Source organism: Camelina sativa, chromosome 10 (assembly GCF_000633955.1).
Source record: "Camelina sativa cultivar DH55 chromosome 10, Cs, whole genome shotgun sequence".
NCBI classification, from domain to species: domain Eukaryota; kingdom Viridiplantae; phylum Streptophyta; class Magnoliopsida; order Brassicales; family Brassicaceae; genus Camelina; species Camelina sativa.
Window position 1 is genome coordinate 9,465,822 of NC_025694.1, and position 13,845 is coordinate 9,479,666.

Below are 13,845 nucleotides of genomic sequence, written 5' to 3' on the forward strand. Positions count from 1 at the left end.
TTCATCAAACATGTTTTGTGCACAAATGTCAAAAGAATAAAGTGCCATTTGTCACCTTTCAAGCATGATATTGGAAATCTTACATTATTTCTCCATTTGTATCACAAACATTGATTTTTTGTATATTTTTATTAATTAATGGTAGACAATTGTAAATTTCAAGAATGATTAACTGAGAATTGGAAATTTTGATGAATTACTATTTGTTAATATGGAAAGTTGTGATAAACAAGTATGGATGATCTCGTTAACTATTGGAGAATACTCATACACATTTGTCTTTGCATTTGTACCAGTTTGCATATGACAACGAGGAAACCTCACTCTAGTGTCTCCATATGTCTGGCAGTAAAGACCCACTCCTCAAGAGGATCAGAAAGAACAGTGGGGAAAGGCAAATGAAATGATTGAAACTTCTTGATCAGAACGGATCACAAGTTCGCATATCTCAAAGTGTCACAATTGCTATATTCTGTAGTCTGTTCACATTGTTAAACCAAATCTATAGCTTTCGGATCGTTCTCGTAATTGTAAAGTCCAATTTTTTTTTAATTTTTCATATTAGACTAGTGGAAATCACATTTTCTTCATGAATCTTCTGAAATCCGATTCTTGTGAAAGTCATATAAAACATGAATCATTAATCTCTTACAATAGACATATAGACAAAAGAAATGATGCTGAAGAAGAAGCTGTCATGTCAAGTTCTGAGATCAGCACGGTTTCTTCATTAAATCTAAAAAGTAATTACAGATTCAAACTAAACAGAGAAGAGTTGGGTTAGTGCACTGATCAATGCACGCCAAACAACAAAAACACAAGCGAGTCTGAAACCAAACCAACTTAATCATCTTCTGGTTATAATAAGCTTTAGAAGCTCAGTAGCTTCTTTTAATCTTCTCTCACTCTTATCTTTATCAGTCTGACCCTTAACGTTCCTGAAATCGCACACAATATATTTCAATTAAGGCATGTTTGATTCATGCTTTCTTATTTGGATTTGAGTGAACATTCAAGTCAATTAGACAATAAAGCGGGAAAGAAAAAAAAAACCAACCGTTTCTCCATGTTTGCCTTACGTGTTAGCTCCTCAACTAAGGTGTGTAACCGTTTTACCAATGCAGGAAGTTTTCGAACTGCTTCTACACCTTTATGGCAGTTGCATATCTTCTTCAGAACGTCTGATGCAATGAAATATGCTTCTTCTTTGTTTCTGAAAAGGAAAAAAACAGTGCCAAAGTGAGAAAAGATGAACTCTAATCTTAAAGAGAAGATTTGACATTTGAGTACAAAATGACGACCTGAGTAGTTCCCAGAAGATTGTTTGAATGGATCCTTTTGTATCAATTAGCTCATCTGCCATTTGTGGATAACGAGCAAGGTGACTCAAAGTTGATAGTGCATATTTTGAAACTTCTTGATCAGGGATGCTTCTGCTTGCAGACCGGATCATTGTTAGCAACTTGTCTATAGCTCCAGCTTTCACAAGCTCTTCACAACATTTTTCAGAGTATTTTGTTGCCGAATCTGTAGAGGAAACATGTTATAGTCTGTTGCACATGGTTCTGTACGTAAACAAAGGAAGCTGAGAAACTAACCCAACGTTTCACAAATGTGAAGAATGTTGTGGACCTTTTTCATGATCAGTAGTTCCGAAAGCGCAGAAAGAAGCTTGTTTATCAACCGTTTCCTGTCATCTATGTTTGCTGCAGAAGTTTGCATTCTTACTCTCAGATCCAGAACTTGAGCCTTTGAGGCTTTGCGTGTGAGGTAACCTCTCCAGTGTGACTGAGAGATTCAAGGGTAAATGAAACTTGTTAATTTTAGCTAGAAAGAAAGCTCATTTTTACTGAAAGTGAAGGAAATTAGATGAAAGTTAGCTTAGGCCATATCTTACTTGAATCATGACAATGTAATGTCTTTCCACATAAGTTCTTCGCCTGGCAAGTAGACCTCGAATATGACTCTGTATTAAGACTGCTGATTTTCTTCTCATTTTCTGTGAATGGAGAAGAAACCTCCACCAACGCTGCACTTTAATGACAGAATGTAGCAGTTTTGTCATCCCAACGCTGTGTTGTGGAAGTCTTGAAGTGCCTTCGTCAATTTTTGGATAGAGAGAAGAAGCTCCTGCGATAATTCAATTTGAGTAACCATCAGTATACTGAAGAAAGGATATTTCCATCCAGAAAAACATATATGCAATCGGCTTAATCACCTTGAAGCCTGCTTCGAACAATTTGTCCTCTAACGAGCCGCTGAACCTCCGTGGCTACATGCTTGTAACGATAAAATGCCACCATGCAGTTAAATTTTCGGATAGCACTCTGCATGCATATTATTGCTTCTCTCTGAAGATAAAACTTCCTTCTCGCCAACCAACCACGGCAGTATCTCTACAGTTAGATGCAGGAAGTTAATAAAGTAGGGAACACACTGAAGTAGAAATCAGAGATACGGATTCTCGCTGTGGTTTTATGTAAGAAGAGCTTAAAATTAAGAGACCTCAATCAAACAAACAGAAAGGCTATGAGACAGGAAAATGAAACATCAAAGGCAGACAAAAAGAAGAGACAAAGAGGAAACGAAAGCTGGTTGATGAAACAATATTAGGACAAGCAGCTGGTAACAAAAAACTACAACTTTTCTATAGATAAGACTTAATGATCAACTGAGAACTGGATAATGGCCAGTTCCATAAGCAAAACATCAGACGACCTAAATAAACTTACTTGAATAAGTATGGAAGAAAACTTGTACGTCCAATTCATTCTGCGTGTGATCCATCCACGGACATAAGATTGGATGGTTATAGAAGAGAGAACTTTTTCTTTATAGCTCCTCCAAGCTAGTTNGTTTGAGTAACCAGTATACTGAAGAAAGGATATTTCCATCCAGAAAAACATATATGCAATCAGCTTAATCACCTTGAAGCCTGCTTCGAACAATTTGTCCTCTAACGAGCCGCTGAACCTCCGTGGCTACATGCTTGTAACGATAAAATGCCACCATGCAGTTAAATTTTCGGATAGCACTCTGCATGCAAANATTTTGAAACTTCTTGATCAGGGATGCTTCTGCTTGCAGACCGGATCATTGTTAGCAACTTGTCTATAGCTCCAGCTTTCACAAGCTCTTCACAACATTTTTCAGAGTATTTTGTTGCCGAATCTGTAGAGGAAACATGTTATAGTCTGTTGCACATGGTTCTGTACGTAAACAAAGGAAGCTGAGAAACTAACCCAACGTTTCACAAATGTGAAGAATGTTGTGGACCTTTTTCATGATCAGTAGTTCCGAAAGCGCAGAAAGAAGCTTGTTTATCAACCGTTTCCTGTCATCTATGTTTGCTGCAGAAGTTTGCATTCTTACTCTCAGATCCAGAACTTGAGCCTTTGAGGCTTTGCGTGTGAGGTAACCTCTCCAGTGTGACTGAGAGATTCAAGGGTAAATGAAACTTGTTAATTTTAGCTAGAAAGAAAGCTCATTTTTACTGAAAGTGAAGGAAATTAGATGAAAGTTAGCTTAGGCCATATCTTACTTGAATCATGACAATGTAATGTCTTTCCACATAAGTTCTTCGCCTGGCAAGTAGACCTCGAATATGACTCTGTATTAAGACTGCTGATTTTCTTCTCATTTTCTGTGAATGGAGAAGAAACCTCCACCAACGCTGCACTTTAATGACAGAATGTAGCAGTTTTGTCATCCCAACGCTGTGTTGTGGAAGTCTTGAAGTGCCTTCGTCAATTTTTGGATAGAGAGAAGAAGCTCCTGCGATAATTCAATTTGAGTAACCATCAGTATACTGAAGAAAGGATATTTCCATCCAGAAAAACATATATGCAATCGGCTTAATCACCTTGAAGCCTGCTTCGAACAATTTGTCCTCTAACGAGCCGCTGAACCTCCGTGGCTACATGCTTGTAACGATAAAATGCCACCATGCAGTTAAATTTTCGGATAGCACTCTGCATGCATATTATTGCTTCTCTCTGAAGATAAAACTTCCTTCTCGCCAACCAACCACGGCAGTATCTCTACAGTTAGATGCAGGAAGTTAATAAAGTAGGGAACACACTGAAGTAGAAATCAGAGATACGGATTCTCGCTGTGGTTTTATGTAAGAAGAGCTTAAAATTAAGAGACCTCAATCAAACAAACAGAAAGGCTATGAGACAGGAAAATGAAACATCAAAGGCAGACAAAAAGAAGAGACAAAGAGGAAACGAAAGCTGGTTGATGAAACAATATTAGGACAGGCAGCTGGTAACAAAAAACTACAACTTTTCTATAGATAAGAAGAGTTAATGATCAACTGAGAACTGGATAATCGCCAGTTCCATAAGCAAAACATCAGACGACCAAAATAAACTTACTTGAATAAGTATGGAAGAAAACTTGTACGTCCAGTTCATTCTGCGTGTGGTCCATCCACGAACATAAGATTGAATGGTTATAGAAGAGAGAACTTTTTCTTTATAGCTCCTCCAAGCTAGTTGAATTTGTAATGCTGCTTTCAGCTTATGATGAAGGTTGCTCTGATATCTCCTTACAGCTTTTTGAATGACAGAAACGGATTTTCTCAACTTGATGAAGCGACTTCGTTCCACAATGAACTTGACATATCTAGCTACAGGTTTTAAGTTGACCGATCTTTCTGCAGGAATAACAAAACTTTCATCAGGGAGTAACTTTTTGATCTGTCAATGGTAATGAATTCACAAAAACAAATAATTACCTGATAAATGTAATGTCACATCATCAACAGTTAATTTTTCAAGAACTGTTATATGTTTCACTGACAACCATGTCCGAACAGCAGCTTGTAAGAAGCAGATTGCTCTCATCTTCTTTTTAAAGTTTCGGCGTGCATGAAGTCCCCTAAGATTCGATTGTATGACCACTACTGCGATTTCTGTAAGAAAGAGGTATGTTGAAATCAAATAATGGGTAGATTCCAATATTCAATACTCTTTTGACCAACTACCAAGAAACAGAAAATCTATAAATAAATACAAAATCAAATATAATGATACAATCAAGTGCCATCTACAAGAGTTAGATCATAAAAAGGAGATGCATATCGAAAGCAGGCTTAGTTGAGAAAAATAGCTATTGAACTTGAATTACCTCGTTGGGAATCTTTAATGCATTTGGTAGACAAGGAGTTTTGCAGAGTATAGCTATTAGTTTTTCCAACAGAATATTGGTTTTGGCTGGCCATATCCTGCCACCAGGCTTTGATTGCCTGGAACTTTTTAGTAGCATCTACAATAGCATCACACATTTGACATCAATTCCAGTCATACATATCTATTATCACCACGCATACTTGCTTCATTCAACCAATTGTAAGAAGCTTGAGACTCTATAAGAACTAGGGTGACAACTATCAGAAACGAAAAACATAATAAAAGGAGATATACAGACTGCAAACCACTGATAGACTTGCAAACATCAATATAATCAGGTCCAGTTCCTCAGTTCATCAAAATACTTTGAGAATGCAAGAAAGAGATGAATGGGAACCTTCTCCATTTTCTATGTCCGGTTCCTCATTTTTAACTTCTTCAGAGCTGCTGAGACTGATGCATGAATATCTCTTCTCCTAAGCTTGACAGCTCGAGCACAGTAACTTATGAAAGTTCAGTTGCTCCTGAGGAAAGAAGGAATTTTTCAGATAACCTGTAACTAGAAAATCTAACTGCCATCCATAAAGTAAACAACGAAAGCTACATTTTGTGGTAATAGAGCAATACCAAATTCTCCTTGACGATCAGCTTTGATGATAGGAAAGCCAACAGTATAATCACACTTTGGTTGCTAACTACTGCATTATGTTCCAGTAGGTCACCAATCTGTAGAACCTATAGAGATAAAAATTGTTGTCAGGAAATTGATAGTACAATTGTGACGCCAAACATATATATTATGTTAGCCTAACTGAAGCAAATCTTCTAGTGGAAAAGCATCAACGGGCAACGTCGTAACATTTTCATATCTCTTGTAATCTTGTTTTTCTTTATAATAAACTTGAGAATAACAACTAGACATTCACAGGCTGAAATTATTACCTCAGGAAAACTTCCCAAAAGTGCTGTCAACTTTTGCGACAGTATGAAATTTTGCACTGCATCATGGTAATCAGTATCGGACATTACTGATTGAGGGCCTTTTTGACCACCAGAATCCTGAATATATATATTTATTCAGAAAATATAGCATTGTTTGTATTATAAGATACATGAGGAGAAATGGCCTAGGTAAACTTCAATGCATTGAACCGGATTTCATACCTCTTTGTGAAAACAAGGACAGCAAACTTCTTGACGAAAATAGTAGTCAAGCAAGAACCATATCCCCTTTCCATCAACCAATGAAGCAAAGCTTTCTAACTTGAAGTCATTCTTCCTGGTAATTGACTGAATGAAGAATGCAAGACATGCAAGTATTGTACATGGTTAGATATGGAAGTGAAAAAACCCTGCTAAGAATATAATAGTAAGGAAGTAATAAGAATACGCTGATATAATAAGCTACCTTGATCCAGTTCAAGAGCATTTCCAGAGGAGTAGACATGGTAATTTGATTATTCTGAAAAGAAACCCAAAAGAGAACTAATTGAAGAGAGAGAAAAATAGTGTAACTTGAGAAGTGTCACCAATAAGAACTGATTAAGAGTCTTCTAGTTAAGAAGTGTCACCATAGAGATTCAAAATAACGAACAATGGCTAGAAACTGGAAAGAACTACCAGAACCAAGGAAATCAAGCGAGCCTTAGCCTTACCTTTTCCAGCCCTTGGACTTTGTGGATTTCCTCCGTCAAGAGTCTCCCATTGATCAGAAGAGGCAGCTGTCCAGTTCAAAGAGAAGACATAACCAATGAAAATCCGACGACTCGTGCAGCAATCCACCAAAAAATTGGGCAAAGAATAACAAGAGACACTTACCTGCAAATGTACAAAGATGTTCCATAGCAGCGAAATAGTGAGCTCTCTGTCACCATCTGCAACATCTTCTTCAGTTATCATCATTCCTTCGCTGTCTTTTAACGAAACACCAGCATCCTTCTTTAGATATTGAAGTGAAATTCTACAATTGGCCAAGTTCTTCTTTCGATTGTCGGACGGAACTACCATTTTCTGTTGGATCAAAAGCCTCATACGATAAAACTTACTCCCTAAATAAGAAATAACTGAAAGATCTGGATTAAAATTCAATTTAAAGACAAACCATGAGAATGGATGGATCATGAAGAAGTAGTTGAATGGCTCTGCAGAGCCGCACGCCATCTTGGAGGTCACCAAACAGTTCTCTCACTTTAAATTCATATTCAACTAGAGGAGACTGCAAGATCCATTCCAGTTATTGAAGTTAGTGATACATCATACACTTAGCATTTAGCAAACGAGATGTCATTTAAGGCATTGCATTGACTCTTAACTAAAAATTACCTGCTGATAAGGTATTTTGTACCCTATAATCACTAGATGTGCTAGGAGATTCCCTTCTCCATGCATTACATCAGAGGACAAGAATTCTATGTTCAAAGCAGAAGATAGAAAATTAGCTGCAGAAAACATGAGAGCGTAAAGGAAACTGACAAACTAAACAGCAAAATCTTAGAAAATACCAGATATAAGTTGGTGGCTAGACTTTATGCTAGATTTCTCCGAGAACATGAGGGGTGAGCCACCATCTATTCCATCAATGCCATACTTGAGTGAAAGGCAGCTCTGAGATTTAGCTCTATCAATCACAAGGACGAGCAACAGAATCCTCTTCAAAATCACGGTTCCAAGGGCTTCATAGTACCCTGGTCTGTATAAACCCTCAACCATCTTGTTATAGGCATAGGCTCTAACAAGGCCATCATGGGAGAAGAATTGCTTATTAATTACCATCTTCAAGAACGCCGTTTCTTGATCTGAGTTAACTTCACAGTCAGACATAAAGGAATCACCGCCAAAGATGATATATAACCCTAAACGAAGCCAAACTTGGTTATAGCACATCAGTGCCTTGATAGCCTTCTCCTTGAGTCCAAAATCAGTTACAAGAGGGCATTGTGGTTTCATTTTTATCCTCCCTTCATCAATATTCTGAAACAAGAACAATAAGATTGAACCAAGTTAACTACCCTAAACAAAAGAAAAGCCAACACAACCCAAAGCAAAAAACACAGTCTTTATAAATGCTTTTACCTTGGTAACACGAGTCATCACATCAAAAATCTCCTTGCAACTTCCCAAACTCAAGTGAAATTGCATTCTTTGCTTCAAATCATCAAAACTACAAACATCTCTTAAAGAGTCCCTCAGCGTGGAATACTTGGAACCAGTCAAAAAAGAGCCAATCTCTGAACCTTTCTCACCACACCAACCTAAATTCCTAAGCCTTTTAGGGCTTCGCCACATTGTATCCACTCCCACACCTTTACTATTACCCTCGCCACTATCTCTCTTCCCCTTACCTATATTCCCTACGCTACCAACACCAGATCCCTCTTCGAACGGAGCGCAACCGCAACTCTCCGGGTTCTCAAACAAGAAATTGAGCCAAACAGTAAGCGATTTCGCAAGAGATCTAAGACTCTTCTCTTTCGTCAACTCAGCCTTGCGTGAAGACTGCGATTGCTGAAGTTCGAACGCCCTAAGCCGCCTCGACGAAACCGCGACCTTAGACCGGGAAGGAACCATGGAAGGACGGCGGAGGTTAGAAGAAGACGATTTTGGGGTTTGCTTAGATGCAGTGAAGACATGCGGATACGGAGATTTACTGAAACCCGAATTCACAACGGACGAACGCCGCGGCGTTTTGAAATTAGATATGTCATTTAGTAACGACGACGACGGCGGAGGATTACGTGACCGCACCGGTGAATCGCATGGCGGTTCGTTTTCACTCATCGGTGAACAAGTATCGGAGATCCGTTAGAGAGAGAGAGAGAAAGATGCCGTTGTTCAAATTGAGTTTTTGAATTTGAAATTTTGAGAGACGACGACTAGGTCTATCAAGTAAAACAAAAAATTGGAAAAGCTTGCCACTTTGATCTATTCAGTATGAACGTCATGCCGTTTAACAAATTTGGAAACGTCACGATTGTTTATTAAACTTAGTAAAGACGCTTGCGTCAGGAACTTATTTTTGATTGGTTCGTGTAAACTACGCGCTGTTTTATTCGTTGAGCTATTGTCACACAACAGATAAACATCTCGGAAAAGAAAAACGAAAAAAGAGCAAAGCTTTATTACGAGAGAGTCGCTTTCGTTAATTCAATTTTAACGTAGAGAGGTGATTTCGTTTCAACGTATACGCTTTTATCCGATTCGATTTGGGTTTGTGTCGTTAAATTGTTCCTGTGTGATTGAAATCGAATCAAGGTGTGATTGTGAGGTAGGGAGGACGAGGAGGGGATAATGGCTCAAGCTGTAGAAGAATGGTACAAACAGATGCCGATTATAACCCGGTCGTATCTCACGGCCGCTGTAGTCACCACCGTCGGTTGTTCCCTCGAGGTTTTAAAGTTTTTTCTAGCTCGTTCTGCTCTGATTAGGGTTTGTTTTAAAAAAAAAAATTGAGTCTTTGTGTTCTATATGTGTGATGGTTTCGTTTTTGATGTGAAAGGTCGCCCTTTGTTGGATTTGGGGGTGGATAATGGTTTAATTTTAGAGCTGAGTGATGTGGTGTTATATGATGGTTCATGTTCGTATTTTGTTAACGTTTTGTGGAACGTTTTTGCAGATTATATCTCCTTATAATCTCTACCTTAATCCTACCCTTGTGGTGAAGCAGTACCAGTTCTGGCGCCTCGTTACAAATTTTCTTTATTTCCGAAAGATGGGTAATTTATCCTTCAACTCTTGAGTTCGATACATAATTAGTATGAAGCCGTCTTCCCTGGAGTATTAGGATCTTTGTTCCTAATACATGGGTGGTTTCTTTCTGTAGCTGAATTCATAGTTCTGTCTGAACTCAAGTTTTACTTTGTACTTTGTAGAAGTGTCATATTCTAATAAGTTGAAATGCCCGTTTCTATTTTTTTCCATAGTTATGTTTCTTCGAGCTACAGATAAGGTCTAGCTTTGACTTGTTGATATGCTTTTGAGTCTTTGTTCGATTGATAATGCTCCCTGATTTTCTTATTAAGACCTTTGACATCTCTAGGAGAACAGTAGGACTATAATGCTTCCTGTATGGATTCGTTTCCTTTGTAATTGTCAGTTATAATTTGACTTGCTTTTTTTTTCTATCAATCTTTTGCAGATTTGGACTTTTTGTTCCATATGTTCTTTCTTGCTAGATACTGCAAACTCCTCGAAGAAAACTCCTTCAGGGGAAAGACTGCTGATTTCCTTTACATGCTCTTGTTTGGGGCAACTGTTCTAACTGGTATTGTTCTCGTTGGTGGAATGATACCTTATTTGTCCGTTTCATTCTCCAAAATCATCTTCCTCAGCAATTCATTGACTTTCATGATGGTAACTTCTATCTTTCTATTTCCAAACTAATTCACTAATGGATTCATATTCATCTCAAAACCATCTTTGACAGTTTTCATCTGTTCTGTAGGTCTATGTATGGAGTAAACAAAATCCTTACATCCACATGAGTTTCCTTGGTCTTTTCACTTTCACAGCAGCTTATTTACCATGGGTGAGTTGGACTTTTGTATTTTCTTCTCGAAGTTCCCTAAGTAGATCAATAATTTTATTGGCCTTCCCCAATTTCTGAAATTGCAGGTGCTTCTTGGATTCTCTATCCTTGTTGGTGCAAGTGCATGGGGGGATTTTCTGGTACTTAATCTCTCCTAATTCAGTTTCAACCATTTTGTAATCCCTCTCTCTCTCTGTATATCCTCATCCTTAAGCTTTATATCCAACCTACAGGGAATGATAGCAGGTCATGCATACTACTTCTTGGCGTTTGTGTATCCACGAATGACGGCTCGGCATCCTTTGAAAACTCCATCTTTCCTCAAAGCCCTGTTCGCCGATGAACCTGTGGTGATTGCACGGCCAGAAGATGTGAGGTTTGCTCATGTGCCTTTTGATGAAATCCACCAAGACTGAATCTTCATCTTCTACAAAATCAGCCACACGCACCTTGACGTTTGTAGTTAAAAGGGCATCCACTAGTGACCTTTGTAGTTGTGGATAATGTGGAAACGAGAGTGTTGGTTCTGATTTTTCCTTAGTTTTCTGTCTTTTTTTCATGTCTGATACAAGTCTGTTTCCCCCTTGTGCATATGAACGCAAATTGTGTATACAAAAGTCTTCAAAAGTTCTAGTTTACATAAGTTTTAGTCATTGGATCGATCATTAGACAATGTCTCACAAAGAGATTCGGTTCTTTTGTTCAACTACACAACTGGACAACAAAAGGAAACGACGCAAACAAAGCCAGTTAAAGCGAATTGACAAAGTCTGAAAGATTTGGTCTCTGAGTTTTATTCATAGGTAGTAACGATGCATCTCTTCATCTTCATCATCCTCATCTATGGCATCATCATCATCACTGTCATCTTCAACTTGAAAGTCCTCATCAGACTCTTCTAGCATCATCTTCTCTGTTGCATCTTTATCTTTCAGACCAGTGTTTAAAACCACAGTCCCTCCCTGAGAACTCTCCATATCCTTTCTTAGTTTCTCCATTTCATGTTTCTTTCGTTCTTCTTCCAACTGCTCCTTCTCCGACATTCTCTTGTCAAGATCAGCCCTGAAGTAAAACTCAAATCATAAGCATAGAACTTGCAGACAAAAGAGGGTGAACTGAAGAGAAGAGTATCATTACTTGTAAGTATCCATGTACTCCTGAGAACTTGCTTCAATGGCTTTGAAGAAATCATCCATTCCAGCACCAGAGATTGCAGAAACACCAACAGATCTTATATTACGGTAGAACTCATAGAGTGAAAGGGAGAGACTGTTAGCTAAGGTGGACGTGTATGAATTATCAGTCTGTATTGCTGCTTGGAACACCTCAAAATCTTCCATCCACTGCTTAAACGAAACCCGATACCACATGATTAGAGAGAGTATAACAACAATAAAAAAAAAGAAAGTAGACAGTTAAAGAAAGATAACCTCTAAAGCAAACTTGTGATCTGCAACATCGGTTTTGTTGAAAGCCAAGATGAGAGGCAACCGAGTCTTGTAGAGAATGCTACAAGCATAGAGCATGTTACTCATAAAAGTGATTGGGCTTGTAGAACGCGGAGTATCAACCACATAAGTGACAACAGTGGGGAAGGTCGAAGCGAAAGATTCAGTGATAATAGCCCCAGAAGCAGACCATGTAAAGATTTCAATCTGACCAGGAGTATCAACAAGGACATAATCAAGCTGGTCCGCACGTTTCTCAATCACAGAGACGACCTAAAACAAGTAGCAAACAAAGACAGAGCAATCAAGAGAAGGAAAACTGAGAGAACCACCATCAAGTGAGACTGGAATCATAATTCGGACCAATTCTGGAGGCATTATTTACCTCGTCGAATTTAGTAGCAAACAAGTTGAGTGAAGTGAGAATTCCACCATTAGGCCCCAAATTGTACTGCTTCATAACTTCCTTGTACTTGACAGTGTCTCTTATATCGATGTTGGCACCAAATGGTAGAGACATAACAGCAGGATCAAGGTTCACCACATAGCCACGGCTCTTTGAATCAAAGGTATGGCAGACCAAACGATGAAGGAAGCTTGTTTTTCCACTACCTGAGCACATGACCAACAAAAACCTCCCATTAACAAGAAACTCAGAAACCAACATAGTGAATGTTTCAAGAGCATTAGTCAATATAATATACCTGCCATTCCAACAACAATGATAATGACAGGCTTCTTCTTGAAACTAGAAGATGAACTCCCAGCACTAACACGAAGCTTGTCCAATGAGTCAACCAGCTTCTGACTCTCTTCAACAGTGTCCTTTCAAATTAATAAACACCAATTAAACAACTTCAGTTTCACAGGCTATCTTGAGTTATTTTTACAGTAAATTAGGCTAATAATACCCTCTAAATCAGTATAAGTGACATTAGAGTGACAGAGATGAAGTAATCACCTGTTCACTAGACGACTCCATAGGATCCATGAGTTGCAAATTGCTTGCTCTTGTATGATCTCAACTGCTAAAAAAATCACCATTTTCAGTTTCATCATCCCAATATTATAAAAATTCTTTATACCACAGCAAACTCAAAAGCTAAAGAAGACAGACGAAGCAAGAGGTGAGTCATGGACGGAACCAATTTTTACAAACCCCGAAAACACCACAAATTCTCAAGTTTTCTAAGTTTCAAGTTTAGTCTATTCTGATAAATTCCTAGTTTCAAGCTCAAAGAATTCCAGGAACTAAGAGTTGATTCGATTATTCAGAGATTTGTAGCCTACGAACTTTATACGAAAATATCCGTCTTTTATTACAGGTTAAGAACCAACGAAACTCCAGAAAAAGAAAAACGAGAATATCAAGAGGAAGAGGAAGACGAAGACGAGAACGAGAGAGAGAAAAGACCTCTGCCTCAGTCGTCGTCGTCGTCTTTAGGAACAACAACAGAGTTAGGGCTTTTGATTTGTGCTGTGTTCTCTCTCTCACTGTAAAAATCACATATTAATGGGAGAGACGAGAGAGAGTCCATCTTTGGAAAAACCAGGTCCGAAACAGAGACCTTTGGGCTCTGGTCAATTGCGATGGCCAGTTTTAAAAATCAGGTCCAAGGCCCAATACGTTTTTTTATGCGGTAAAAGATTTTCTTACTAAAGGCGTTGAAAAATCCAAGTATATTTGCTGATATAATATTCTATTTATAATAAACTTTTACTATTTTAATAAATATCA

The 13,845-nt window shown here is 38.3% G+C and overlaps 3 protein-coding genes across 5 annotated transcripts; 1 reads left to right on the forward strand and 2 right to left on the reverse strand.

The window, feature by feature from the left end:
* On the reverse strand, nucleotides 609-8,966 carry LOC104718142 (abnormal spindle-like microcephaly-associated protein homolog). The gene is given in 20 exon segments (XM_010435820.2): nucleotides 609-938; nucleotides 1,058-1,213; nucleotides 1,302-1,527; nucleotides 3,243-3,432; nucleotides 3,542-3,774; nucleotides 3,863-4,040; nucleotides 4,380-4,660; nucleotides 4,742-4,918; nucleotides 5,134-5,271; nucleotides 5,533-5,659; nucleotides 5,763-5,870; nucleotides 6,078-6,194; nucleotides 6,300-6,425; nucleotides 6,544-6,597; nucleotides 6,791-6,856; nucleotides 6,954-7,145; nucleotides 7,237-7,350; nucleotides 7,458-7,543; nucleotides 7,637-8,105; nucleotides 8,208-8,966. Coding segments are annotated over 20 exon segments (3,834 nt in total). The 5' UTR covers nucleotides 8,913-8,966; the 3' UTR covers nucleotides 609-847.
* LOC104718145 (derlin-2.1) lies at nucleotides 9,238-11,297 on the forward strand. The gene is made up of 6 exons (XM_010435823.2): nucleotides 9,238-9,521; nucleotides 9,748-9,847; nucleotides 10,270-10,484; nucleotides 10,576-10,659; nucleotides 10,746-10,799; nucleotides 10,893-11,297. The coding sequence occupies exons 1-6, from the start codon at nucleotides 9,423-9,425 to the stop codon at nucleotides 11,073-11,075; spliced, it is 735 nt and encodes a 244-aa protein (XP_010434125.1). The 5' UTR covers nucleotides 9,238-9,422; the 3' UTR covers nucleotides 11,076-11,297.
* Nucleotides 11,278-13,608, reverse strand: LOC104718143 (GPN-loop GTPase 1). Of its 3 annotated transcripts, none has more exons than XM_010435821.2 (7): nucleotides 13,522-13,608; nucleotides 13,069-13,132; nucleotides 12,812-12,932; nucleotides 12,493-12,719; nucleotides 12,090-12,380; nucleotides 11,797-12,002; nucleotides 11,278-11,721 (listed from the first exon to the last, which is right to left on the reverse strand). In XM_010435821.2, the coding sequence occupies exons 2-7, from the start codon at nucleotides 13,096-13,098 to the stop codon at nucleotides 11,457-11,459; spliced, it is 1,140 nt and encodes a 379-aa protein (XP_010434123.1). In that variant the 5' UTR covers nucleotides 13,099-13,132; nucleotides 13,522-13,608; the 3' UTR covers nucleotides 11,278-11,456. The 3 variants fall into 3 exon arrangements, with proteins under 3 accessions (XP_010434123.1, XP_019086795.1, XP_010434124.1); XM_019231250.1 differs by having other exon boundaries at nucleotides 13,069-13,135; nucleotides 13,522-13,603; XM_010435822.2 differs by having other exon boundaries at nucleotides 13,402-13,601.